The following is a 26406-nucleotide window of genomic DNA, read 5'->3' as shown; positions in this document are numbered from 1 at the left end:
CCCTTGCTGTGGGAATAAGGTCTCTCTACAGACCTGTCTGCACTGGACTCTGACAGGTTCACTTTGCGCGGAAATCGCCAACTTGGATACTTTCCGCATGACATCATCGATTTCCGGGACCAACAACTTTCTTGATAAAATGGCCTAAGATACAAAAGGAAAAGACATCTCATTTCATGTTCTACTGCAGATGGATGTAAGCTGACCTGATGTTAAAGCAGTCGTAGGCGACTTCAAAAACAATCAAAGAAATCTCCAAAAGAAAAAGAACATATTTAAAAATGTTTAAAATGGTAAATTTTAGGATGGTAAATGATAAATTTTATATAATATATATATATATGCCCAATGACCAATACAACAAATACAAGCATGGTATTTTTTTACCTATATTTATTTCCTATATTTTTACAGAAGTCTCTGAAAGTGTTAATAGAGTTCATGTTCAAACATCTTAATAAGTAGATATATTAGCTTACAAATAATCCACCAAAATCATAACAATGTTTATAAATTAACTTTGGAAATCTACAGCTAGTCAAAACACTATGTTCCACATTATTCTGAGTATCTAACCTGAGACTCAAACTGTAAAAATCCAACATTGTGGTGACACCGTACCTTCAGAAGACCAAATGCAGTGGCCTGTCTTGAAGTATCATAAATGTCTTCCTCAGCATATGCTAGTAGAACTTGAAGCTGCTTTTCAGTTATCTGGTAAGACTTCACTTTCTTCACAAGTATGGTCACACACTGCGAATTACAATAGTGAGGTTAACAGCCAGGACATCTTACAAATGAAGATCCACCGAAATGGTATGGACTTAATACAACATCAGTGCTTTTTTACACAGGCCTTAGCAAAGTAATCTGGAAAAAATTTTGACCAAGACCACAAAGGACTATGGGGAAAAATATAACTTTTATGTTAATTCTGGTCCTGGCTTTTTTTTTTTTTTTTTTAAAGATTTTATTTATTTATTTGACAGAGAGACAGCCAGCGAGAGAGGGAACACCAGCAGGGGGGGTGGGAGGGGAAGAAGCAGGCTCCCAGCGGAGCAGGGAACCTGATGCGGGGCTCGATCCCAGGACCGTGGGATCATGACCTGAGCCAAAGGCAGCCGCTTAACGACTGAGCCACCAGGTGCCCCTGGTCGTGGCTATTTTAAGTACAACTGAAAACACCTCACCTTGAAACAATTTACCACTAGGTGGAAGTTCTGGCCTCTGGCAGCCCCAAGTTTTGCATAGTCCTTCAGCAAAAGGAAAAGGTGTTTGGTCAGCGGTTCTGCTTTTGTTTCTATGGAAGGCAGAGGGAACCTCAAGACCCAGATCAGGCATTGTAAAGCGCCTGTGATCACCTGAAAGACAAAAACAAAACCAATCAACTTATGTAGTGTCCAAACCCAATAACTCAGCACCCGAGGCCGTGCAGACTCTAAACGCAATCAAGTTGAAAAAGTTGAATACTCTGCCCAGCCCAGTCTGGAAGAACTATACCAAAAGTTTAAGATAGGGAGGTTTCCTATTCCCTATGGTAGAACTTCCTGCTTCTCCATGGCAAGTCAAGAAATACTGCAAGCAAATAAGAAAAAGGGGTCACTGTAATCTTAACCTGTATAAGTAAATGACTGGGTGGGCTGGCCAATTTTAGCACGTTTTGTGTGTGGAAAAATACATTATAAATGACTTCTATTTTCTAGAATGGTACTTTAATCCATTCTAAGTGTATGTATATAAGGCATTCTAAATATTAGAAATACAGAGATAGAGAACACCATCCCCCTATTTTCTTTCTAAGATTTTTTAATTTATTAAGAAGGCTCCATGCCCAGTGTGGGGCTTAAACTCACAACCCTGAGATCAAGAGTTGCATGCTCTACCAGCCGAGACAGGCGCCCCACACCATCCCTCTATTTAAGGAGCAGACAGCTGGCTCAGAAATTAAGCATGGGAACAATACACTATAGAATTTAATAGTTAAGTGCTGCCAAAAGATATGAAAAACATATGCTGAGACCGAGCGATTACATGAGAACCCCTGAACCTCTGGGCTAAGTCTAAGAGATGCTGAGATCAGCCAGTGCACCTAGCTCAGCTCTACCCCAACAGACCCACGCTGCTCTGGTTGCTGTATGGTTTTCTTGGGCTAGATTAGATGAAGACAGAGGAAAGGCCTTGAGAGTCAAAGGCCAGGGCTCAGATCCCAGCTCTGCAGTTTATTACCTACTTAACTGCAGAGACGTTACTTGACCTCCTGGCACCTTCGCTGTAAGAGAGGCAATCGGGAAATGGAGACGTGTAGGCTCTGGAGTCTGACACACTGGGGCTCATATACTGGATCTGTGATCTGGGCCAAGTCACTTAGCCCAAGGCCTAGTTTTCTCATCAATAAAACAGAACCACTAATAATATGTGCCTCACGGGTCGTCATGAGGATTCATACCAGTGGGGGGTAGTTGTATCAAGGATGATGAAGAGGATTAATGCTGACATGGGGACCCCACAACTCACCCTCATGACACGATGGTGAGGATCAAATGAAATAAGTAATGTACGTTCCAGGGCTTGTAAAACTGTTAAAGGCTATCCAAATATAAGGGATTATTCCATTGGAAAGCAATGTAATGCAGCGAACAGAGGTAGTTTATAATATCATAAAGCCACTTAAAAACTCAATCATCTTGTGAAGCACAAGCCTCGAAGTTCTGGATACTGTGCACAACACGGCTCTTGTGAAGGAACAGAACTCACCTTTACATCCATGGAAACCAGGCAGTCTATGAGGAGAGAGACAAAAGGATCCAACATTTCCAGAACAGTCTCACTTGAAGACTTGATCTTGGAAGTCTTCAGACTCAGATGTAGCAGCTAAAAGATTCAAAACAACATTTCACAGCAGTTGCCCATAAAGACCAAATGAGTTAGGTGGAGGTGAAATGATTTTAAGAGACAAACATGAAATATGTTAAGATGCTTCTGTCTGATGTGACAAAAATGGAAGGAATGGGAGACTCTCACAAGTGAAGAAAGTGGGAGCTCAGGGTGCAGCTGAGATGCCACCTTCATTTGCCAAGTGATTACTCAGCATTTGCTTTGATTCAGGTGCTGGCTCCGCGCACAGGACACAGCAGTGATCACGATGAACACGGTCCTGCAGGACGGACCTCAGCCAGGCAGGCAGACTAGCAACTAACGAACTGTAAACGCAGTGTGCTTTGAGACTCTGTGGGGACCCAGGCAAAGGAAGGAGCAGGTGGTGAGGTCCTGGAGTGGGACGAGTGTGGGGACTAGAGAACTGAGGCCAGTGGGGCTGGGATGTGTTAGAATGGTACAACTGGAGGCTAGGCCCCCGGAGCCCAGACGAAGGACTGGGCTCTTAGGAAAAACAGGAGCCAGTGAAGGGTTTTAAAAAAGAAATAAAGGATCCAATTTTTGTTTTTAGAAGCTCACATATTTTTTAAAAAAAATTCAAAATCAATTTAGAGATGCCCATGCAAAACAACAGCGGACCCATAATAAATGTCAGAGGTCAGGATCCTTCATTCTGAGACAGGTACATCATCGAAATAAGCACTGGAAGAGAGAAATGGGAAACGGACCAATTCACCTTTAAAAAAATCCCGTAATTTATTTATGGTAAGGCATTTACAGTGGAAATGAGCAGTACTGGAAATTCAGCAGAGGATTAAAAGGCGCACTCACTGTGGGTAGCAAATCGCACTTTAAGGTTAATTCTTACCCGAAGCCCGGACTCAATAAATATGTGCATGTTGGTTTTCCTGCTCACAACAGCTTTCTGCCCACCTCGAACTGGCGTTGGGGGGAGCAGAAGACAGCTCTCGGGTGGGAGACGTGGATCTTGTGCAGGGGCTGCTGGATTTCTGTCAGTCACAAGGGAAGAACAGGGAGAAGAACACTGTATGCTGTATTCCAGGCAGTCACTGTGGCCCTGTCTGGCGATGCAGCCCAGCGCTAAGGCATGTGCTGTTCGCTGTGGGCATTTTTTCTCCTTTGACCATGAGAACCACAGAGATTCTCCGGCTGTTTATCAAAGTGGTAGAACAACCCCAGAAAGAGATATCAGACTGGTGAACACACAGTTAAGATGGATAGTAAGGGGACACTCCATTTGATTTTTGAAAATATATGCCAAGGAGTTTCTTTCAGAACCCAGGAGCAAAATTCAGAGGAAGTTATTTTAAAAGCTTTTAAGTTTCAAATATCTGTTTAATCAGAGCAAAAGGTATATATTTAAAATATATCCTAACTTTGATTCAATAAATAAAACAAAAATGGTCTCAGAGAAATACCAAAACACCTGGCTGCTGTCACAGCTAACTCGTTCATTTATCGAAAAAATAATCTCCAGGTGAAATTTATCACTTGGAAGGACGTTAGCCCAAACACCAGAAAGTAGTACCATCTTATATATATACATACACACACACTACTAAGGTAAATTATTAAATTAATCCACTTATGAGTAAATAAGAACTGAATGGCATATCAGAAGCAAGCACCTAAGGATAGGTTTTGGGTTTTTTGTTTTTTCTTTCAAACTTACTTTTCTTTTTCTGTTAACAGGGGGAGATTTTCACTGACCAAACCATAACTGAGCAATAGAACGGATTCTGCCGTCATTTCCTGATTTACAATTAATCCTGCTATGATGCGGCGCAAGGTTTCGTGAACTTTCCGGGCCTGTTTTAAGCTTGTGGTGTTTTGTAAGATCTAAAGGCAAACATAAATATCACGCTGAGGTAACACAGGACTGCATTTTCGTTTGTTGTAATGGTGGTTTTTAAATTATATATTTGCTTTTTAATATATGTTTGGTTTTGTTTTCTAATTTAAAAAGAAACATTCTTAATAAAATTTCAAAAAGAGCATACACAGTATTATCTACACATAACCTCAATCCCAGAGACAACCACTATCACCAGCAAGTGTGCTCTGGATATCTCATACTCCCTCTTGTGCTCTCTGGTGGTGAGACCGCAGGGCTCAGGGCTGGAGATACGATGTGACACTTGGAAGATGTCAACCCTCCAAGTGCGTTACAGGCAAGCACACACACATACACGACAGTAACAAAATGTAGTCACTACTCATCTGAAACCACGCTAATAAAGTGCTGTGATGGCCAAGCCTCAGGGTGTGATATTAGTCACTGGGCCAAATCAGAGGAACTTAATGAGAATCCAGGACCATCAACCCCAACACAAGCCTCAGCACTTTATAGCTATTCCTTTGCATAGGACATGGTGTTAATAACTTTTATTACCTTGGACGGACTTGATATACATGGAAAATTCATGTGCTCTGTTGACTCTTTTTCAGCCTCAAAACCTATCTAACATTCTTAGGTTTAGATAAGATGAGTGCATTGTAGGAACAATACAGAGTTAATCTAACACCAAAACCTTTGGAATTAACATTTGGTTAATTCATGTCATTAAATAGTGCTGGTTTTAGTACATAAAATTGTAATAAAAGGAATTATTAACGTTTATTGAATTTTCACCCCTGCATTAGGCACAGAGAACATTATGAAGGTAAGTAAACTACAGTCTCTGCCCAACAGGAGGCAGAATGAAAACAGTGCAGAGAATGTGAGCTTTGGAACAGGAAGATCTACCACTAAATCCTTACTTTCTTCCTTAGCCACTTTTCTACCTTTCTGAACGTGCATTTTCTTATTCGTTAGATCGAAGTACCACTGATCTCAAACTGATTGTGCGGATTAGAAGTGATAATGAAACAATGCTTAGAACATAATACATGTTCAACAAATGCCACTTGGCAATCTGACTCCACAAAAGGTACGTTCTTAGCTGCTGACTTGACCCAGCTATAAAATTCACCTGCATTTCAATTATTTTGCTTCTGTATCACATGGTTTACATCCAGGACTCTGGTTCTTGGTTTAGAATGCCCAACTAGGGCTGCCAGCTAGTGGCTATATGGTACAGGTGCCCTTAGCACCAAAGGAAATCCTAGGAGTCAAGTGGAGCACTTAGGTTTATCCTGCATGGTGGCTCTTTCCAAGAACTCATGATATTGTAACATGAGGATCTCCTGTATTGCATTCAAGTCCTTACCTCTTTTAATGGAAGGATAAGTTTTGTAACCTGATCTTTCCCTACAAACTTGCCCAGGATTTCATAAGAATCATAACTCTTGCTTCTTCGTGCCTCCATAACTTTGGAGAGGATCTGCTTCACTTCCTTCTCTTCAGCAATGGCACCAAACAACTCATGGTTAAAAATCTTTGAGAGAAAAAAGCCAAATGGCAATTATATGCAATCAGCAAAATATGTCAACATAAGCAGTCTCTGATACACCCAGATCAAGGGAAAGCAAGTCAGACAGAACTGAAATTAGATGGTAGGAATTCCTATTACATTCCACTTTTTCAAGGTAGTTCAGGGACCAATTACTGAAAGGCAGGCAAATACAGAAACACCGAAAGGTTTTTTCTAAGGGGAAATGAAAGAAGAATACTATACATATTTACATATATAATTATAGAATAGATAGACAGGTACTTCTTCTTTGATATTACCAAAGAGTAGCTTAATTTCTCTTTAAAAACTCTTATGATATTTGCAACTTAATTATCAAAACTGATGTATTTAATTCAAAATGTTTAAGTGTCTACATTTTTTTTTTTTTATGAACAAACAAAGGCTGTGTGGCAAATTTAGTCTCTTCTTAATCCCACCCCCAAATTACCACATTATCCAATTTTAAGTTTATTGTTATTAATTTTTCATTATTCTATTTTTCATTATTATGGGTAAAGCTTTATACTTTTATATAAACCCCAGACTAAATGTATCTTTGATTATTCCTTTAAAACAGATTCTTCGAAGTAGTTGAAATTTTTGCTTATTTTAAAGCTCTTGATACACAACATCAGCTTTCTTTCCAGAAAGGTTATACCAAAACTCATGACCTAAAGGGATGGCAGAGTGCCCATCTCATGTCACTTGATCAGCTTTTTAAACTCTGCTAATCTAAGAGATAAGACAGTATGTTATTTTCATTTCTATAGGCTGTAATTATTTCTTAATTTGTGAACTGATTTTCTGTGTCTTTTGCCTAATTAAAAACAAAACAAAACAGTGCAATTCCCTTTTCCTAAAACTTACCTCAATCATTATATCTAAGCAAGAGTCCAAATCCCCAACTTGCAGCTTGTTGGTGAGGCCTTGCAGCAACATGTAAACAGTGAAAGTTAGCACATGGACCTAAAATGAAATGCACAGTAACAATATGAATGGTGAAGAATCCCACACTAGGAAAAAAATTAGATCTAAGAAGTACTGCAGAGAGCACTCAGAGTAATATCCGTCATTACTGTAGGGAGAAACTTTGACAAATATCACCATGTAAAAGACTACAAATCACTTTGTACAAAAGATGCTCAGAAACACATTACTATGCTTGGGATCTATTACTGTGACTAAACCAGGCCACTGATTTATAAAGAAAGGCACAAGAGCCGTGAACTTTAAAAACCAACCTGTGCATTAAGGAGCTTGCCAATGTTAAATACAATCAAAGCTGTTCTGAAGGAAACAGACAAATTTTTGCCCTTAATAGTAACCATAGCTAACATTCCTAAGAGCTTACTATGGGCTATTAATACCATTGTATTAATACCTCATACATGTATTAAATCATTTAATCCTCACTCACTGTATCTATGGTGTAGGTGCTATATTATCAGCACTTTTCAGATGAGGACGCTGAGGCACAGAGAGATCAAGTAACTTGCCACAGGCTGCAAGGGTAGGCAGTGGTACAGTCAGGATTTGAAACCATATGGACTGGTGCCAGAGCCCCTGTTCTGTATCACGATTCTATGTTGCCTCTCAAGCTTTCTGCATTCTTTATGCTGCTTCTAATGCTATAAAATTATCACAGTGAACATCAGATAATGATCACAGGCTAAGGAAACATAATTGGTTGTCAGTACCTAATTGGTTATCAATATATAGATTGGATTTGATTTTTTAAGTAATCTCTACACCCAACGTGGGGCTCAAACTCAACCCCAAGATCAAGAGTTGCATGCCCTACTGACTGAGACAGCCAGGCACCCCTCGACTGGGTTCTAAAGGCACAATTTTGTATGTATCTACTGGAGATCTTTATGTACTTTATATACTTAAAATGTTTGCTGTGGGCTTTATACTTAAAAGTCCTTTGGGGGGGAAGGATGAAGAATGACATTTGAGGAATATAGTTTTGATAGCGTTAACACTATTAACCGTATTAACACTAAAACCCAAACTAGTTGTTCTTTCATCCCTATTTTAATTATTTTAACAAATCATGGAATGGACTTAAAGAACAGGTGGTCAGAGAAAAAAGGGCTACTCATTTAAATATCTCAGGTGCTCCATTAAAATATGAATGAATCCAAAAGATGGAGATATACTGTATTTATCCTTCTATGCCCGCTGCCTAACACAGCGTGTCACATAAAGCAGCCACGAAATAAATGCTGGTTGGAAGAGCAGAATAAAAATGAATACTGACAGGGGCTCTGATTCCAGGTAAGATGGAAAAAGCACACTCTACTCTGTCTCTCCCACTGAAAGCAGCTGTAACACCTGGAAAGGATGCACGGAACAGCTGCTAGGGAAGAACACTAGAATGCAAGCCCAACTTCCAGGGAGTTTACCACTGTTTTCTGTTCAGTATCCCCCAGCTAACATGAAGTGGATGCCAGGACGCAGGGAACTCTAGGAGAAGCCCCATAGCTTAATGAGTAGGAGCAGGAACACATAATGCTCTAAGAGAGGGAGGAAATCCCTGTTTTTTCTTCTGTTTTCCATTCTTCCAGACCCCTGGTGGTGGTGGCACTGGCCTAGAAATAGGAATTGGGAAAAGCCACAACTCTGTGGGAAGGGACCTTCCTCTGCTTCAGTGGAACTACATGCCCAGAGGGTAGGCCGACTCTAGCTACTCTTCTCTTTCTGTTTCATCACAGGTTGGCCCCTCCTGTGGGCACAGCCGTGGGAAGTGCATGGCGAAGTGGGAGCAATAAAGCCCCAGCTTTCTACCCGAAGGACTGAAATGAATGTTAAACTCAAGTGCTAGCAAAGAAACTGAAGATATAAAGAATTAAATGGAAATTTTAGAACTGAAAAACCTAACAACCCAAATAAGAAATTCACTGGATGAGCCCAGCAGCAGGATGGAGATGAAAAAGGAAGGAGTAAGTGAACCTGAAGACAGATCAGTAAAAATTATTCAACAGAAAGAAAGAACTGAACCAGTGGGACAAAACCAGAAAGCCTAACATTCATTTCACTGGAGTTCCAGGAGAGGACAGAGTACAGTGCAGAAAAAGTATCTGGAGAAATAATGGCTCAAAACTTCCACAACTTGGTTAAGAAGCTCAGCAAATCTCAAACAGGGTACCTCCCCTGTCCCCGTCCAACTGCAGAGCAAACTCAGACACGTCATAATCAAACTACTGAAAAATAAAGGCAAAGAAAAAGTCTTTAAAGCAGCCAGAAGAGAAAACGATGCATTACTTAGAGGGGGACAATGATTTGAATAACTGGATTAGTCATCAGAAAGGCCAGAAGAAAGTGATCCAGTATTTTGAAAGTGCTGAAAGAAAAGTACTGTCAATGATGACAGGAAACTAAGAGCATTCGCTGCCACCATACTTGCCCTACAAGATTGCTGACGGAAATTCTTTAGACTGAAGGGCAGTGATTACCAGAAAGAAACTTGGAAATTCAGAAATGTAAGAGCAGCAGAAATGATAAATATCTGGGCAAACTGACAGACTATTTCTTCCCTCTTGAGTTCTTTAAAATATATTTGACAATTACAAGCAAAACCTCTACCACTGCCTGATGAAGTTTTCAATATATAGAGATATAATAGACAACAATAGAATAAAAAAAGGGTGAAGGGATCCATATGGTGGTAAGTTTTCTAGATTTCACTTGAAGTCGTAAAACGCTGATTCTAAGTAGAATATTAAAAGTACGTATGTATATGGTAATTCCTAGAGCGACCATCAAAAAACTATACAGAGAGACAATTAAAATGAATACTGACCTTTTTAGTGTGTTAGATATATAACCTATAGAATAGGAAGCTTACCTTTGAGCAAATTCAGATACAGAAACTACCAGGAATCTTGACTGGGTACTCGAAAAGAACAAGCGACAGTGTTTCTCAAACTTGAGAAATGCAGAAGCATAGGTCAGGTGTAGGGCCCTAAACTGTGCATTTCTACCAAGCTCCCAGGGGTTGCTGATGGTGCTTATCCAAGATCCACACCTGGAGTAGTGAGGAGCTAGCCAGCCATGTAACTACTCAAAGAGCTTTGTATTCCACCTGGAGATCCTATTATTTTTATCACTTATAGTATATGGTTCAACTCTTAAACAAATGTATGTGTTCTTTATTATGCACATTTGTGGTAATACATTCAACATGCATTCAACAAGAATATTTTTTAACGACTCAGAAAATACAAAACTTGTTATCAAATGCTTTGGGGAAAAAAGACAGGTTATGTAACCCAGGCCTATAAGTGTCTTTATATTTAAATATAGGAGTTTTTCTAAAAATAGATTTTCAATATGCTGATTAGAAACTTGTGAATATTCTTGATTGCTACTGCAGTGCAGCAACCTTACTGAAGACAGACAAAAAGCACCATCACTTACAGTGTTCAAATTGCAAATATTTGAATTTCAATCCAACCTGAGTGAATATAAGGCACATAATGCCATTTACCTGATATCCACGGACAAGGGTAGTCTGTAATTCTTTTAAAATATATTGTAGGTAGTGGACACCCAGATCTTCTATTATTTTTGCTAGCGTGCTGCGTGCAATGTCTCTGATTTCCTGTGCTCTGTTCTTGAGGAGGGCACATACTTTCAGTAAAATACTAGAAAATGAAAAGTTGAAAAGGACTAATCAAAACACAGAAGCAAATAAAAATACAAATATCCTTTTGTCTCTTAATTATTTAGTACCCAAATTTCCCAATTAAGATTTGAAATCACAGCAAATTGTGACAGTACTTCTCCTCTTCCTCACAAGAGAGATTCAACAGTCAGGAAGAAAGAACCAATTTTTGAGTTTCACCAAGCTTTTCTAATTTATCACACAATATACCTTGGCAGATTAGCTTCCATAACTTCTTGTGGAAGGGACTGCATTAGCTTAACCATGGCAAAGGCTAAAGGAACTCGAACTACTTCCTCATCATTCACAACCTTGGATTTTATGAGCTTGTGTTCTTCTTCCCTTTTAGTCTGTAAGGAAAATTTAGGTTAAACTAATACAAAAATGGATCAGGGACCTACAAACACTGCAACCTTGCATTTAAAAGGTAAGCTCTTTTGATACATCTTATGACCATTTCCAAGTTTACTGTCTTAAAAAACAAACTGAATTATGCAATTTGAGAATAACCCTCTAACAATTATAAAACAGGAGTAAGAAGGTTTTTTTCCGAAGGAGTAACCAGAAAAAAATAAAGCCAAATTTTCACTGATGTAGATTAAGACTGCTGTGAAATATGTAGAAATTGTAAGAAATCTGTATCTCAGTTGGGATTTTCAAGACTTTGAGTGACACTGTTGGTATATAAGAAATACAGTGCCTCAAATAAGAAGTTATATTTACAAATATACAAAATGATCAAATCAATATTTTACACCAGGGGCTGGCAAACTTCTGTAGAGGGTCAGATAGTAAATATTTTTAGCCCTATGGTCTCTGTGGAAGGTACTCAACTCTCCTGTGGTAACGCAAGAGCAGAATTAGACAACATGTACAACAGTGAGTGTGACCGTGTTCCAATAAAGCTTCCTTTACAACAGCACGCTGCAGGCTAGCTCCAGCCCGTGGACCACAGTCTGCCAATCCATGTTTTACACTGAGAAGGAAAGGCTCTGACTTCATGAGAATCCACTACTAAATGTTATCCCTGTTAACCAGGACGAAGATGACTTTTAAACAGCAGAGAAGATGCTGAAAAGGGAAACATACTCTAATTTTTAAAAACTTGTTCTTTTTTTTTTTTTTTTTTAAAGATTTTATTTATTTATGTGACAGAGAGACAGCCAGCGAGAGAGGGAACACAAGCAGGGGGAGAGGGAGAGGAAGAAGCAGGCTCCCAGCCGAGGAGCCCGATGTGGGACTCGATCCCAGTACACCAGGATCACGCCCTGAGCCGAAGGCAGACGCTTAACGACTGCGCTACCCAGGCGCCCCCATAAAAACTTGTTCTTTTTTGGAAATGAGAGTCATCTCATTAACTGCTTAGGAGATAGCCTCTATCTACCACATGAAAACCATAATGAAGAAACACTGCTGCTCAGCTCCAGCAGGAGAGGAACCTAAGGATGATGAGACAGATCAAGGGAGGTGAACTGTAAATGCTGCGGTAAAAGAAAATCCAGAAGCTGAAGTTAGGAGCCTCAGTCTGACAGGGCCCCACAAACACCCAGGTTCACAGAGACACCCTGCGTCCCAAACAGAAGGATTACCGTAGATGCCAGGCACTTATGTAGCCGGGGTAGGATATCCCCAGTTATGGTTCCTTGGATATTCTTAATCGTTCTCTCCAATTCTTCCTTATTCCGAGGAAGGAAAGAGAGGGACTCCGTGATACACTCAGGTTCTCTAGCTGATGTCCCTTCACAATCAGCTGGATCAGGATTTCCCAATTCTTTGTTGTTGTCTGACAAGCTCTTACATTTGTTTTCCTTCTCTTCCTCATCCATTTGCTCTAAATCCATGGTTTCATTCTCTGGCAACTCAATCACTTCTATTGTGTCTATGTTTAGTAAACAACAAAAGTCACCTTAAATCAAATAAGGAAACAACATAGTTGTGTTACGTAGTCTTCCCCACCAACATCCAATAAAAATTAGTCATCACTATGGGGAGGCAAGATAAGTGCTAAGGAAACAGCACTAAATGAGAGGGTTATGGTTTTTTTGCTGTCTTACAGTTTGGAGCCTAATGATGAATAGAGACAAGTAAACTCACAATTATGAGGGTGAGAGAGCAAGTATAGGGTACTTTGGGAATATACTGGGAGGCTAGGGCGGGAGGAGGGTCTTAATCAAAAGGAAGCTTCCAAAAGTACTGTGGCTGGAGGGTTCCAAAAACAAAAACCTATACTCATGAGCATGAAAATCAAAATGGCAGCCAACATTCTCATGCAGGAATGTCCCTTACTACAGGGTTCAGTTTATTAAAGAAAATTAGGCAGTACAGTACTGTGGGGCAAGTTCAGGTTTGGCTCTGCTAACAAGCCATGTGACTAGACTAGGCTTTGGATTCTTTTAAGCTGGAGATGGTGCCTACCTTGCAAGGGCTATTGTGACGATTAAATGAGATAAAAGTCTATAATGCACCCAAAATATGTTTCTGACACTTCACTGACTTTCAAAAATGGTACCTATTAGTCTTTATTTTGTTTACTGGCTATGTAGCTTTGGGAAAGTTACTTTATACTTTTGAACTGTAATTTCTTGTATCAAAAATAATGGGGTATGACACCCAGTGCTTATTATTACCACATGTGCCTTCCTTACTACCCATCATCTGGTTACCCCATCCCCCCACCCCCTCCCTTCTGTAACCCTTAGTTTGGTACAGAGTCTCTCATAGTTTGTCTCCTTCTCTGGTTTCTTCCCAGTCCTCCCTCCCTTTCCCTGCGGTCCTCTGTGCTATTCCTTACGTTCCACATATGAGTGAAACCATATAATAATTGCCTTTCTCTGCCTGACTTATTTCACTTAGCATAATCCCCTCCAGTTCTATCCATGTCAATGCAAACTAACGAATTGTTGAACACTACATCTAAAACTAATCATGTACATATATTGGCTAACTGAACATAATAAAAAAGAAAGTGGAAAAAAAAAAAGAAAAATACCCATTCAAGTCCTTTCCTCATTTTTTAAATTAAAAAAAAAAACCTGGGGTAACTAACAACTAAGGTTCTTGTAAGATTCTTATGAAAACAAATAAGATAATGTCTGTAAGGGCCCAGGTCATAGTAGGTGTTCAATAAATGTTTCAAACTTCAGTCATATCTAAGAAGAAAAGAGATAGTTAAGCAATTAAGTATTTTAATTTTTAATGTTTCTGTTTATGCAAAATTACAAAATGCAGATTCCACTGCATTTTAATAAAGATAAACCACTAAGGGGCTTTAGTACACTAATGGTTTAAAACACACTTAAGTTCCTACAAATTCAAGCCAGTCTTTGCTATTAATTAGTGTGGCTCTACGGTGATTTTACTGTGAATCAAAGAATTAGAAATTTTGACTAGGAAGGAATGTTGGAGTAGTGCAAACTGAGGGCCAGAATATTTCAATGTTTTTAGCAAAAACAATTAGTCTCTTGGCCCATTTAAGTGTTCATTCTTTTCTTTTAACAGGTTAAGGAAATTTCTAATTATTCCTTATTTGATAGAATACACACTGAATTTAATCAAATGTTTCCCTTGTGTCTCTTTAGATGACCACATGCTAATATGTTAAATTGCAATAACCAATTATACCAACTTCATGAGTTAGTGGAGGCTTCCTCTATCAATCATCTGAAATGGAAAGCGTAAGGTTGAAATTATCCATTCCTTAAATATTTATAGGACTTGCCTATAAAACAGTGTGGACCTTGTATTTTCATCAGGAAGTTTTTAACTATAGAGTCAATTTCTTTAGTGGTTAGAGATACACCCAGATTTTCTATTTCTTCTAAAGCCAGCTTTTGTATTTTATTTTTCTAAGAATTTGTATATCTCACTCAAGTATTCAAATTTATAAGTACAAAGACCATAACATTATTTCACCTTTTTCATTTAATTGTGACCTTTTAAAATTCCTAATGCTGTTTATTATGCCTTCTATTTTCACTGACCAATTCTGACAGAGCTTTGCCAATTTATAATCTTTTAAAATATCTATTTTTAGCTTTGATGATCTTTCTTATTATATCTACTTTGTATTTTATTATTTGTTGCTCTAATTTTTAATTCTTTTCTTATACTTTCTTTGCATTCGTTGCTTAATGTTCTTTCTATACACGCAGGTGGTAAAATTGGATTTCTATATAAATAATCTACAGCTCAGATTTTTTACCCATATAATTTAGACTGGCTTTCTCTATTGTTAAATAAGTTTTTACACAAATACTAAACCATCTGCTTTAACTTCTTCCTGACTCATTAACTAGTCACTGCTATAGGAGCAGAAAAAGGTGGTAAGCTGAGTTTTGCCATCTTTAACTCATCATCATCAATTATCCAAAAACAGAATGGAAATTTAGTTTAAGAAAGTTTTAAAAACTTACTTTCATCATTCTGGATTTTTCTCACTTTTTCTTCAAGAGTTTTGTGGTCAAAGTGGAATGCTTCTAACACTATTACTAGCAAACTGTTAAAAAAAAGAAGGTACACAGAAATGTTTGTTTGAGTCACAACATCATTCAATGATTAAAAGGAAACATTTAAAGACTTACAAACACTAAAATTATTTTTACCTGTTTTAGTTATTTTTTACTTTAACAAACATTAGCATAATCTCATTAATACAAGGTAAAAGTAAACTGAGATTAGCAAGACTACTTCAAGAAACAATCCAAAACTGACATTTTAAAAACAAAAAAATAAGAAGTTTGGCCCTATGTACGTACCTGACACCCAACTTTTGATTGATCTGTCCTGTCTGTAAAACATGAATGAAATGTTTCAAGTAATACATATATGCTGACCAAGACAGATGTCTGCAAATAGCTCCAATAACTTCTGTGGCAGCAATGGTTATATTTTCATGCTGTAAAACAAATCAAGAGCATCAACACGGAATAACATTTGCTAACAAAATACAGGGCTAATTTCATACACTGAAAAGCTTAGACAGTAGGTGATCAGCAATCATAGAAAGGAAGGAATGCCCGAACTATACTCCATTTCCCCCCCAGCTCTAAAAAAGATGCTGTCAAGTAAAGGAATGACACTGTACTTTAATTAAAGAGTATTAATGCATTTGGGGCTTTTTTCCATTCAGACCTCTCTGATGGGTTCAAGCCATCAGAGTAAATGAAGTAAATTCATGTGTAAAAGTTGACAAACACTAAAGTTAACTTTAAAGCACAGCTCAGCATTCAACAGTACACTGCGTTGGAGGCATCTCTTTCATGCCATCATAAAGAACAAGGACTGGATTTACCCTCATACCGTAAACTAGAAAAGTAGACAAAAATATATGAAACAGCAGTTTTCAGACTCTGGACATCAAACAGTATACTTCAGTGCTCCCTTAGAGAAAGGTGACAAATGAAGTGTGTCTTATAATTGCCCTAATTCATAGTGTCACAGCACAGGAGGAGAAACCCAAAAAGGGCCCAGTGGTCTCCCTGATGTATGGAGACAGCATTGAGGCTGTGGCAGCTAGAGTCTACAGGGCAGAGCACCAGAGAGGAGAGAGCCATGCAGAGAGGAAAGCTGCACAGGCATACCAAGAAGCAGAAAAATATTTCTCATGAGAAGAAAAATCAGCCAGTTGAAACAGACCCAAAAACGACACAGATGATAGACTTATAGTAGACAAAGGTTAAGACAAATGATAAAATTAAATTCCATAAGATCAAGAAGGGAGAGGAAAGCAACGACATGTTAAGGAGAGAGAGTTAAGATATAAAAAAGGCCCAAACTCAATGTCTAGAAATGGCAAAGTCATTATGGGAGGGAAGACACACTGGATGGGATTAAAGACAGATTAGGCTCTGAAGAAGAAAAGATTAGTGAACTTGAAGAGACAGTGATACAAAAGTGAAACAAAATGAAACTCAGAAAAAAAAGTAATGGGAAAAAAAAAGAGCCTCAGTGTACCTGAAACAACTCTGAGTAGCCTTATATACACCGTGGTCTCCAAAAGCAAGAAGGAACCCAAAAGTATCTTTGAAGAAATAATGGCCCAAAATTTACAAGTTTGAAGAACACTACAACTCAATAGATCCAAAAAGCTCAATGAACTCCAAGTACAAAAAACATGATTTTCTAGGCAGCCAGAAAAAAAAAAAAAAAAAAAAAAGATAAGTTACACTTAGAGGAACAAAGATAGGAATGACTTCTTGTTGGAAATGATATACACCAGAAGACAGTACAGCAATTATCTTTAAAGAACAGAAGAAAAAAAAAGAACCCGTTCAATCTAGGATTCCATACCTAGAAACATTATCTATAAAAGCAAAATGAGAAAAGACAAATAAGAACTGAAAGAATTCATCAGTAGACCTGTGCTACAAAAAATTTAAAGGTCTTCCTGTCAGGAGTAGAATGATACAGGAATATGTCTGGATCTACCCAAAGGAATGACTGGGAAATTGTAATTAATTGGAAGTGACAAGAAATTATAAATATGTAAGCAAATATAAAAGATCTTTCCTTATTTTGAAAGATTTATTTTTTTTAAGATTTTATTTATTTATTTGTCAGAGAGAGAGACAGAGAGAGCACAAGCAGGGGAAGTGGCAGGCAGAGGGAGAAACACGCTTCCTGCTGAACAAGGAGCCTGATGCAGGACTTGATCCCAGGACCCAGGGATCATAACCTGAGGTGAAGGCAGACACTTAACCGAGCCACCCAGGTGTCCCTTGAAAGATCTCTTTAAAAGATACTTGACTGTTTATTTTAATTTTTTTTAAAGATTTTATTTATTTGACAGAGAGATAGAAAGCATGAGCAGGGGGAGGGGCAGTGGGGGAAGCAGGCTCCCTGCTGAGCAAGGAGGGAGATGTGGGACTTGATCCTGAACCCTGGGATCAGACCTGGGCTGAAGGCAGACGCTTAACCAAGTGAGCCACCCACACGCCTCAATAATTGACTGTTTAAAGCAAAAATAACAATGTATGGTGTGGTTTAAAACTGATGTAGAGATAAAACCTACAAAAAAAGAAAATAGGCCCATGATAACTGGTAAGCCAACAGAGATACAATAAAATCATTTTAAAAATCCAATTAATCCAATACAAGGATAAAAAAAGAGGGACAAAGGGAAAATAACAACATCAATGATTTAAACCCAACCATATTAATAATGATATTAAATGTAAATGGCCTAAAACCAAATAAAGGCAGAGACTGTCAGATTTGATAAAACCACCAAGACCCAGTTATATGCTATCTACCAGAAACCAACTGTATATATAAAGTCACAAATATGTTAAAAGTAAAACACTAAAAGGGTATACTATGTTAACATCAACCAAAACTAAATATAACTTATGTTTTCCATCTACGCCTCTTTCCTATTTTACTGCCATCAAAGTATATGTTGGTTGTGCTTACTGACTCTTTAAACTGGAATTCTGGGGAGTAGTCTTTTATTTACTTAGGTAATTCTTTAAAAATTTTTGAAACAACAGGGGAAACCTAACTTTGCAGAACATGATGTGATCAACAAGTCACAATCCCTGATATCACCTCAATCAGACTTAAATTTCTGGGTACTGTCTTTCATTAATCTAAACAATAAATATCTATCAAGGCTTTACAATGTGCCAGGCACTGTTTTTGGCACTATGCAGTATAAAAGCGAAGACAGTCCTAAGTTCAAATACTGATTCTCATTCTGAATATCTTTGAGAAAGTTAAATACTTCCCAGTTTACTTTCCTGTAAAATTGTGACGACAGTCCTTATAGGGTTAAGCTGTGGTGAGGATGAAGTAAGATTATGTAAAGTACTTAGAATAGCTGCTGTATCTGTATAACGCTAAAGAAAAGGTAGCTATTGTTTAACTTCATTTCTCATGAGCCATTTGGGAAAACAATAATTTTGCTGATTAATGGCATTTATCAGAATTAAGTCCTATGATACAAAAATAAAAGTATGCTATATTAGTAATGTGATCACTTATTTCTGAGAGGGGAAATATTTTGTGATTAGCCTCTGCGGGCTAATAATAGTGAAAATAAAAATTACAGCTACCATTTACAGAACATTTACTATGTGCCAAGTACCATTCTAAGGGCTTCAGAACTATTTTAAGTCTCTAATTATTGTGACAACACCAATATGGATGTTACTAACCCCATACGCACTTTGCAAAAGTGTGTCATGGTATGGGTAGAGGTTTAATGGTTTCTAGATCTCATGTCCTACCTTGAGCATTTTCTCATCAAAAATCGGAGTCATGGCATAAGGCATGATGTAATTCTGAAGAGATTTAGAAGACAGGACAACTTTGCCTTCCATTAGTTGTTTTGCCAGTTTCTTCAAGGCTCTTGCTCTTCTATGGATCTATAAGTTAGATAAAATAAGAATTACTTATTGAATACACTCACCTACAACCAGCTCCATTTCAGTATCATGTTCCTTTTCCACGAAAAGATTAAAGGAGTGAGATACGGTCCATGTGTTACATGAACAAACACCTGTGCCTTGACTTCCTTCCAGAGATATAATCCCTAGCATTGTTTAACAATGGATCCTAAAGCATTTATATACTTCTTAGGAAATGGCAGAGAAATGTGACACTATTATTGTAGTTTATGATACCAAGAAAGAAAACAGACCCAGGAAAATGATCATTCCCTGTCCTAATTTGACTGACGATCATGAAGACCAAGGAATGAGAGGCTCAAAACTTTTTGGAAAACTAAACTATATCTTTTTAAATGAGATAGAACAGTTTGAAATGCTTATTGTATAGGTAGGGGGAAAAAAAAAACCACAACCAACACGGAAGTGTCTTCTACCTGAATGTGCTTCATATTCTCAAAGAAGTCCATTTCTGGATCATGGCAATCAGTAAGCTGTACCAAGTCTTTAAATTCTGGTTGATCTGGAAAGGTTTGAATTAAACAGGAAAGCACTGTGGTATAATCCTGTTGAATAGTCTGCAAATACCAAGTTGAGACAAAAAATTTTTTTTAAGAATCTGCTTTCTAAATAATATGAAATTTATCTAATTCACTAATTTTTTTTTACAATTTTTTAAAAAAGTAAAACATTCCCACTGTAAACATAAACTATAAGCTCAGAAGTGATCACTCTCCTTTCTATTCTCACTCTCCTTTTAAGAGTTTGGTGAGTATATATGCAATCAAGTATTCTGATTAAATGTACTAAGCCTGACAGCTTTTCAACAACAGCCAAAGTAGGGAAAAATAAAAACAAAAACAAAACCCACAACAGTAGTATGTAAAAGACAAAGATACAACTGCAAAACCCAATACCTCTGTCTGGCTCTTCAGTCCTTTCCTCAACTTCTCCAGGAGTGAACGATGAATGATTTCCCTATATTCTTTCTCTGTGACGTTCAGGGCAGCTAGCTTTTTGATGATACTCATCAGGCACATGCTGGCATTATCACTTAAAGACATGTCTCCTAACTAGAAACGGGAAACAAAACAAAACAAAACAAAACATATTATTCTGTGTAATAACTATAATATGGAATATTATCTCCCAATGGAAGAGTTTACAAAATGTTGCCATTCCTCTACATAAAGATCTCTCCTAAGAAATGTCCCCCAAGTACATCATACCTAAGGGAGAACCAAATGTAGGGCTGTGAGGAATATGCAGGCGTACCTCAGAGATATTCTGAGTTTGATTCCAGACCACCACAGCCACGTGAAAATCATAATAGAGTGAGTGAAATGGGTAAATGAATTTTTTGGTTTCCCAGTGCATGTAAAAGTTATGGTTACACTCTATACTATAGTCTATTAAGTGTGTAATAGCATTATGTCTAAACAAACAAGGTACATACCTTAATTAATACTTATTACTAAATACCATGATCTGTGATTTCAGGGCATCATAATCACTGATCGCAGATCATCGTGACAAATATAATAATGAGAAAGTTTAAAATATTGTGAGGATCACCAAAATGTGATACAGAGATATAAAATAAGCCAGTGCTGTTGGAAAAATGGCACTGATAAGACTTGTTCAAAGCAGGGTTGCCACAAACCTTCAATTTGTAAAACAAAAAACAAAAAACCCCAAAAAACACAGTATCTGCAAAGCATGATAAAATGAGGTATGCCTGTAGTAAAAAACTTAAAAAAATCATGCTTATTGACAATTTGGAAAATACGATGAAATAGAATTTTTGATTAGTTTTATTTCTCAAAGCCAACAGAATAAAAGGTTCACTAAAGCCAGTTTTCAATATTCAATATCATGTTATCACTAAAAATGACAGAGTTGGCCGGTATAATTCCGGTTAGCTGTGCTCCAGTTCCTGGGTTGAGCATGCAGGTAGTGAATGTGGAGAAGTATTGCCAACTCAGCCAACCAGGCAGTGATCTGGAATTCTTTGTGCTAGAATGTGACATGAAATTGACATGAAATATGAAGAATTAGCCCCAAATGGGGAGATTACTTTTTCATATATTACATAATCATTAATATCAGATGAATAATATAAAACCCCACAAAGAGGGCGCCTGGGTGGCTCTGTCAGTTAAGCATCTGCCTTCAGCTCAGGGCATAATCCCAGAGTCCTGGGATCGAGTCAAGCGCCGGCTCCCTGGTCAGTGTGGAGTCTACTTCTCCCTTTACCCTTCCCCCCCTTCTCGTGATCTCTCTCTCTCAAATAAATATTAAAAAACAACAATGACAAAACGCCACAAAGAGATTACTGATGCCATTACATGGTTAACTATAAATCAAGGGTTTCATTTTCCCCAATTTTGGGTTTTAATTCAATTCAGCAACATGATACTTAATATGGTTATATTTTATATGACCTTTATATTTCTGTATCAATAAAAGAGGGCAAACTGTCAAATAATATAGTGACACAACTTCAAAAAACTGAGATATAATTGAAATACTATAAAATTCACCCTTTTAAAGTGTATAATTCAACGGTTTTTAGTGTATTCACAACGTGTGCAACCGTCACCACTACTTAACCTCAGACTATTTTCATCCCCCCGCAAATAAAACCCTGTACCAATGAGAAGTCCTCCCTCCCTGTTCCCACTCCTCCCTCCCCTGGCAGTCCTGGGTAACCACTAATCTACTTTCTGTCTCTATGAATTTTCCTATTCTAATATACAGCTTTTGGATTTTTCTAAGTGCTTCCACGTATATTATTTTATTCAAAATATTTGTCTTTTAAATCATGAGACTAACAATATGGTCTTCACCACACAAAACAGTCTGCAGCTAAAAGAAATTTTACACAAAAAAACTTTATCTTGCTCAAAACACAAAATAAGAAATCAGGTCATGTAGTTGTATTATCAAAACAATGAAAAACAATTCATAAATTTTTGCTGTAAAAACCTACCTCCATATTATAGAAACAGTTATGCATAACTGGAATTAGGTAGTTAACATCCACAGTTTGCATCTCTTTAATATAAGAGCTGATGGTCTGGAATGTTGAGAAGCGAACATCAAAGTTGATATCATCAAGATGTCTTTGATCAAAGGCGTTAAGCTACAAGAAATGAAAACATTGAAACACTGAAAACACAGATGAAGGTATATAAATCTTAAATAAACAAAAATGATAATATTTTTGAAGCAAAAGAGAAATATAAGCTTTCCCTCTTACCTTGACAACATCAGTAATATATTTCAATCCACTCTCAAAATCAGAAAGAGTCTAAAAGGAATGAAAACAGTATATCATTATTGAATAAAACCTCAACTTTTCTGCCCTCCTCCCTTCAACTCCCTCTTTCCACTCAAATTTATATGAAACAACATGTTGGCACCAAGGAAGCTGTTACTATGTGTTACATGTCATACTTATCTTTTTAAAAAGGGGTGGTTTGGGGTAAAAATGAGTATTACAGACCTGGAAAACTGTACAAAGCAATTGTCTTGACAACTTATTCTTAATAACTGAGAAGAGTTTTGCTAGAGGCTTGAGGAAGCTTGTAGGCTCCAGACAATGTTTTAACAGGTTTTGTACTGTCACCAAAATATCAACCTCTGTATCCTTAAGAAGAAATATTAAGAGAAATCACATTTCAGTAATTTAGAAAACTGGTCAACTTGGCTTTAATATATTATAGCACAGAAAACAAATAATTATCAATAAGAAGCACAAGTAGTAATTAGAAAAGTTATTTCATAGGTCTTTAAAAGTTCTTAGCATTTTAACTTAACATAAAATCTACAACGATGTCCATTAATAGTTTCTTCCTTTAATTCTAATAGAAAATACACATGGTTTTGGAACATAATTTCTTCTATGTCTAGTCCAAAAAGAGCCAAGAAAAATGAGCTTACTGAAGAAAAAGACACACTCCTGATTGTCTACAGATGTGTGGTCTTCTATATGGAATTACTATGTGGCAAGAGATGTTCAGTGTAGCTACTAAGGCCTCATTGAGCTTGAGCCATGGGAAGACTCTTTTACTTGAGATTGAACTAAGGTTTGAAAATCATTTTAGAAACTCCTAGCTGTTGGGACGCCTGGGTGGCTCAGTCGGTTAAGTGTCTGCCTTCGCCTCAGGTCATGATCCCAGGGTCCTGGGATCGAGTCCTGCATCGGGCTCCTTACTCAGCGGGGAGCCTGCTTCTCTCTCTGCCTGCTGCTCCCCCTGCTTGTGTTTTTCTCACTCTCTCTGATTCTGGCAAATAAATAAATAAAATCTTTTAAAAAAAACCTTCTTATCTGCATGTAATATTAATATAGTCTGTCTTTTCATTCAATTCTGCAACTGTGATCCATATTTAAGATTATACAAGGCATTTCTTGGGTTCCAGATTTGTTACTGATCAAAGAGAGAGGGAAAAAAATATCTTGAAATGGACTGGAAGCCAAAGAAAGGAAAATGACTGTTAGGACTGATGATGGTGCTTCCACCTTCTTGCTCGTCCCCATTCCTACCCCTCCCAGTGTTTCTCCTCTATTTTTAATTTTATATTTCTGTATAAAGTCTTTTCGCAAATACATCACAGAATCTAACCAATGAAATTACTGCTCACAGATAAACCTTAATAATCGACTGCCACTCTAAAGACAAAGCCAATGTCCTGTGAATCTGTACCTGAGCAATACCGCCACGGTGGAGGAAAGGAAGAAGAAGCGTAATGAGTAGAGAACTTTGTTCTTTGTCTCTCAAGAACTTGCTGATCCTAGAGAAGGAGAAAAACTGATATGTAAGGAATATACACAAGGTAAGGGTACTTCTCTAAGAAGTTAAACTTTTTGTAGAAAAACATGTGACAGATACAGGTGGCTTTTATGTGTCCGTGTAGGAAAAGTTTAACCAACTTATTTACAGCAGTGTCCATTCCTATTTCTCTCCAACTTCAGGCTCAATTCTATTTCTCTTGTAACATCTGATTTTGTAGGTAGGTTACTGTAAACTCTGATGCTATCATCTGACAATTAGTAATTTCTTTTCTTCTCCTTCTTTTTATTTTTTTTGACGAGTATTAATTTCTTATTTTACAAAGAAAATAACATTTTTAAGTGCCAAGACTTGTTTAAGGTTTTATGTGCAGTATTTCAATTTAACTCCCATGAGAACCTTCAGTATAGGAATTATTTTTAGCCCCATTTTGCCCAAAGAAAACTGAGACTCAGAGAAGCTGATGTCACACAGCTAAAGAAGAAGTAGAGCAGGCCTTTCAAACCCTGGTCTTTCTGGTGCCTAGTCTCTCACGCTCTTTTCACCACCACACAGCCTGTGATAAAATAGGAGTGTACTTTGTGTGGTTTTCCAGTCTGCATAACTTAGAAATACAAGAGTAGAAATAAAACATTTCAAAGAAGTTCCTGAAAGATTCTAATATATCATTTTGTGTTACCGTTGAGGAACAGAAAAAATAAACTTTGAACAGCTAAGTCCTGTAACAATTTTAGAGTTTAAAATGGAAACATTTTTTGCACTCTGGTTTACCAACCTTGCTACAGAAATCACAATTATATATTTACTAGGTCTGGTGCCAAAAAGAATCTTAAAAAATCCTTGCAAGATCTTGACCCTTAAAAAACAAATAAACAAAACAACCATAACCTGCTCTTTCAAATGAATTATTTTTATTAATTAGATTTAAAAAAATATGAAAAGTATGTGATCTCATATAACTCAAAATTCTAACTGAACAAAATATGCAAATCTATTAGTCTACTTTAGAATTTTGAAGACTGTTCTCATAATAAAATGAAGGCAGATGCCATAAAAGTTTTCTAATGAATATTCCAGCAGAAAAACAGAATTCTACATTAACTTAAAAATGGAGGGCATTTAAAAATACTGAAAACCTTTTCAGCTTATTACCACATTAGAATAACTGAAAAACTAGATATAATTCAGCAAAAATTAAAACCATGGATAGTAATGTTTTCTTTTAAGGACCAATATATCACTTACTTTGACAGAATGCCAAGTTCCTTACTGACTTGTGCCCTATTCTTCTTCTTTTTCACCTTTTCTGCACTTATTGTAGTTTTGCTGAGATACTGGAGAATTGCAGGTACATGAGGTAGAATTAATCGTCCTCCCATCGTGATAGACTCTGAAAAAAAGAGTGATAAATGTTTCGATTTTAATTAACTATTCTCTTAAAGGATAATTGCACACTATCTTCATAATGACAGACAAGAAGAGCAGTGAATTTTCATAAAACTTAATAAACTTACAACATTTAATAAATTTCAACTCTAAAGATTAAATAACTTTTTTCTTAGTCATAATGTATTATTAGCTAAATTAAAAATTTATGTAAGAGACCCCTGAGGCTTTATGTAAGCCATTTTTGGTAGCAGTAAAAGAACTGTTAGGATAATTTGACAGGAAGAATTCAGAGACATGACAGTGGAAGTCATTTAATAATTTCCTGATGGATAGTTGAGCTTTCTGAAGCATAAACAATCTGAATTCGTACCACTGCCAAGAAAATTCAGTTTATGTAAATTGGTCTTAATTTCCAGAGAAAAGAAACTCTCTTAATAATATTATTAAGTGATTAAAAGAATCAAATTGTATTGACTTTTTCCTTTCTGAGGGCACAAATGCTACTTCAGAAATCTAAGAATCATGTGTTTTGTACAGCACACATACCGTCTGCACTTTCTGCATATACGCATCCAGTTACTGGCAAGCTCGAAAGTGTTTCTGTGGGTTCAAAATCTGGAAGGTTAAGAAGGTCATCGGCTATATCCATCACAATAGAGGCTGTGGCTTCAGAGAGATTCTTTGCTGACAGAATTGCAAAAACGTTGCTCAGGATATCACACTCTGGGGAACCAGATTTCTGTTTAGCCAGGAAAGGGAAATATCTGCAAGGAAAAACATAGAAATTGTCATCTTATTTCTCAATCTATTTATTTCTGAAAACATGTTCCATTGGAATTTTCATATTGAGTTTAAATATATATATATATATATATATA

The 26406-nt window shown here is 37.2% G+C and overlaps 1 protein-coding gene and 1 long non-coding RNA gene across 3 annotated transcripts in view; one reads left to right on the top strand and one right to left on the bottom strand.

The window, feature by feature from the left end:
• UTP20 (UTP20 small subunit processome component) overlaps positions 1-26406 on the bottom strand; it is a 91685-nt gene that overhangs the window by 11201 nt on the left and 54078 nt on the right. The window contains exons 30-51 of the mRNA XM_008705713.2: positions 26075-26292; positions 25385-25529; positions 24053-24140; positions 22852-22995; positions 22606-22656; positions 22336-22488; positions 20261-20416; positions 19781-19921; positions 19185-19322; positions 15714-15853; positions 15372-15454; positions 12549-12838; positions 11170-11309; positions 10783-10939; positions 7158-7256; positions 6105-6272; positions 4568-4734; positions 3743-3884; positions 2755-2871; positions 1191-1361; positions 622-753; positions 34-144 (exon numbers count right to left, since the gene is read on the bottom strand). Coding sequence (XP_008703935.2) covers positions 34-144; positions 622-753; positions 1191-1361; positions 2755-2871; positions 3743-3884; positions 4568-4734; positions 6105-6272; positions 7158-7256; positions 10783-10939; positions 11170-11309; positions 12549-12838; positions 15372-15454; positions 15714-15853; positions 19185-19322; positions 19781-19921; positions 20261-20416; positions 22336-22488; positions 22606-22656; positions 22852-22995; positions 24053-24140; positions 25385-25529; positions 26075-26292 — 3151 coding nt within the window. The remainder of the gene's footprint in view (positions 1-33; positions 145-621; positions 754-1190; positions 1362-2754; positions 2872-3742; positions 3885-4567; positions 4735-6104; positions 6273-7157; positions 7257-10782; positions 10940-11169; positions 11310-12548; positions 12839-15371; positions 15455-15713; positions 15854-19184; positions 19323-19780; positions 19922-20260; positions 20417-22335; positions 22489-22605; positions 22657-22851; positions 22996-24052; positions 24141-25384; positions 25530-26074; positions 26293-26406) is intronic.
• The window catches only part of LOC103676507, a 46391-nt gene that overhangs the window by 1822 nt on the left and 18163 nt on the right, over positions 1-26406 (top strand). The window contains exons 2-5 of one of the 2 annotated variants that reach the window (XR_572154.2): positions 4588-4763; positions 5711-5825; positions 9008-9960; positions 23993-24182. This is a non-coding gene — a long non-coding RNA (uncharacterized LOC103676507). Of the gene's footprint in view, positions 1-4587; positions 5826-9007; positions 9961-23992; positions 24183-26406 lie in introns of both variants that reach the window. The other variant, XR_572152.2, reaches the window with a different exon arrangement.

The sequence above is a fragment of the Ursus maritimus genome, unplaced genomic scaffold (assembly GCF_017311325.1).
Source record: "Ursus maritimus isolate PB19 unplaced genomic scaffold, ASM1731132v1 scaffold_21, whole genome shotgun sequence".
In the NCBI taxonomy this organism is placed as follows: domain Eukaryota; kingdom Metazoa; phylum Chordata; class Mammalia; order Carnivora; family Ursidae; genus Ursus; species Ursus maritimus.
This window is presented reverse-complemented; position numbering and strand designations above follow the sequence as displayed.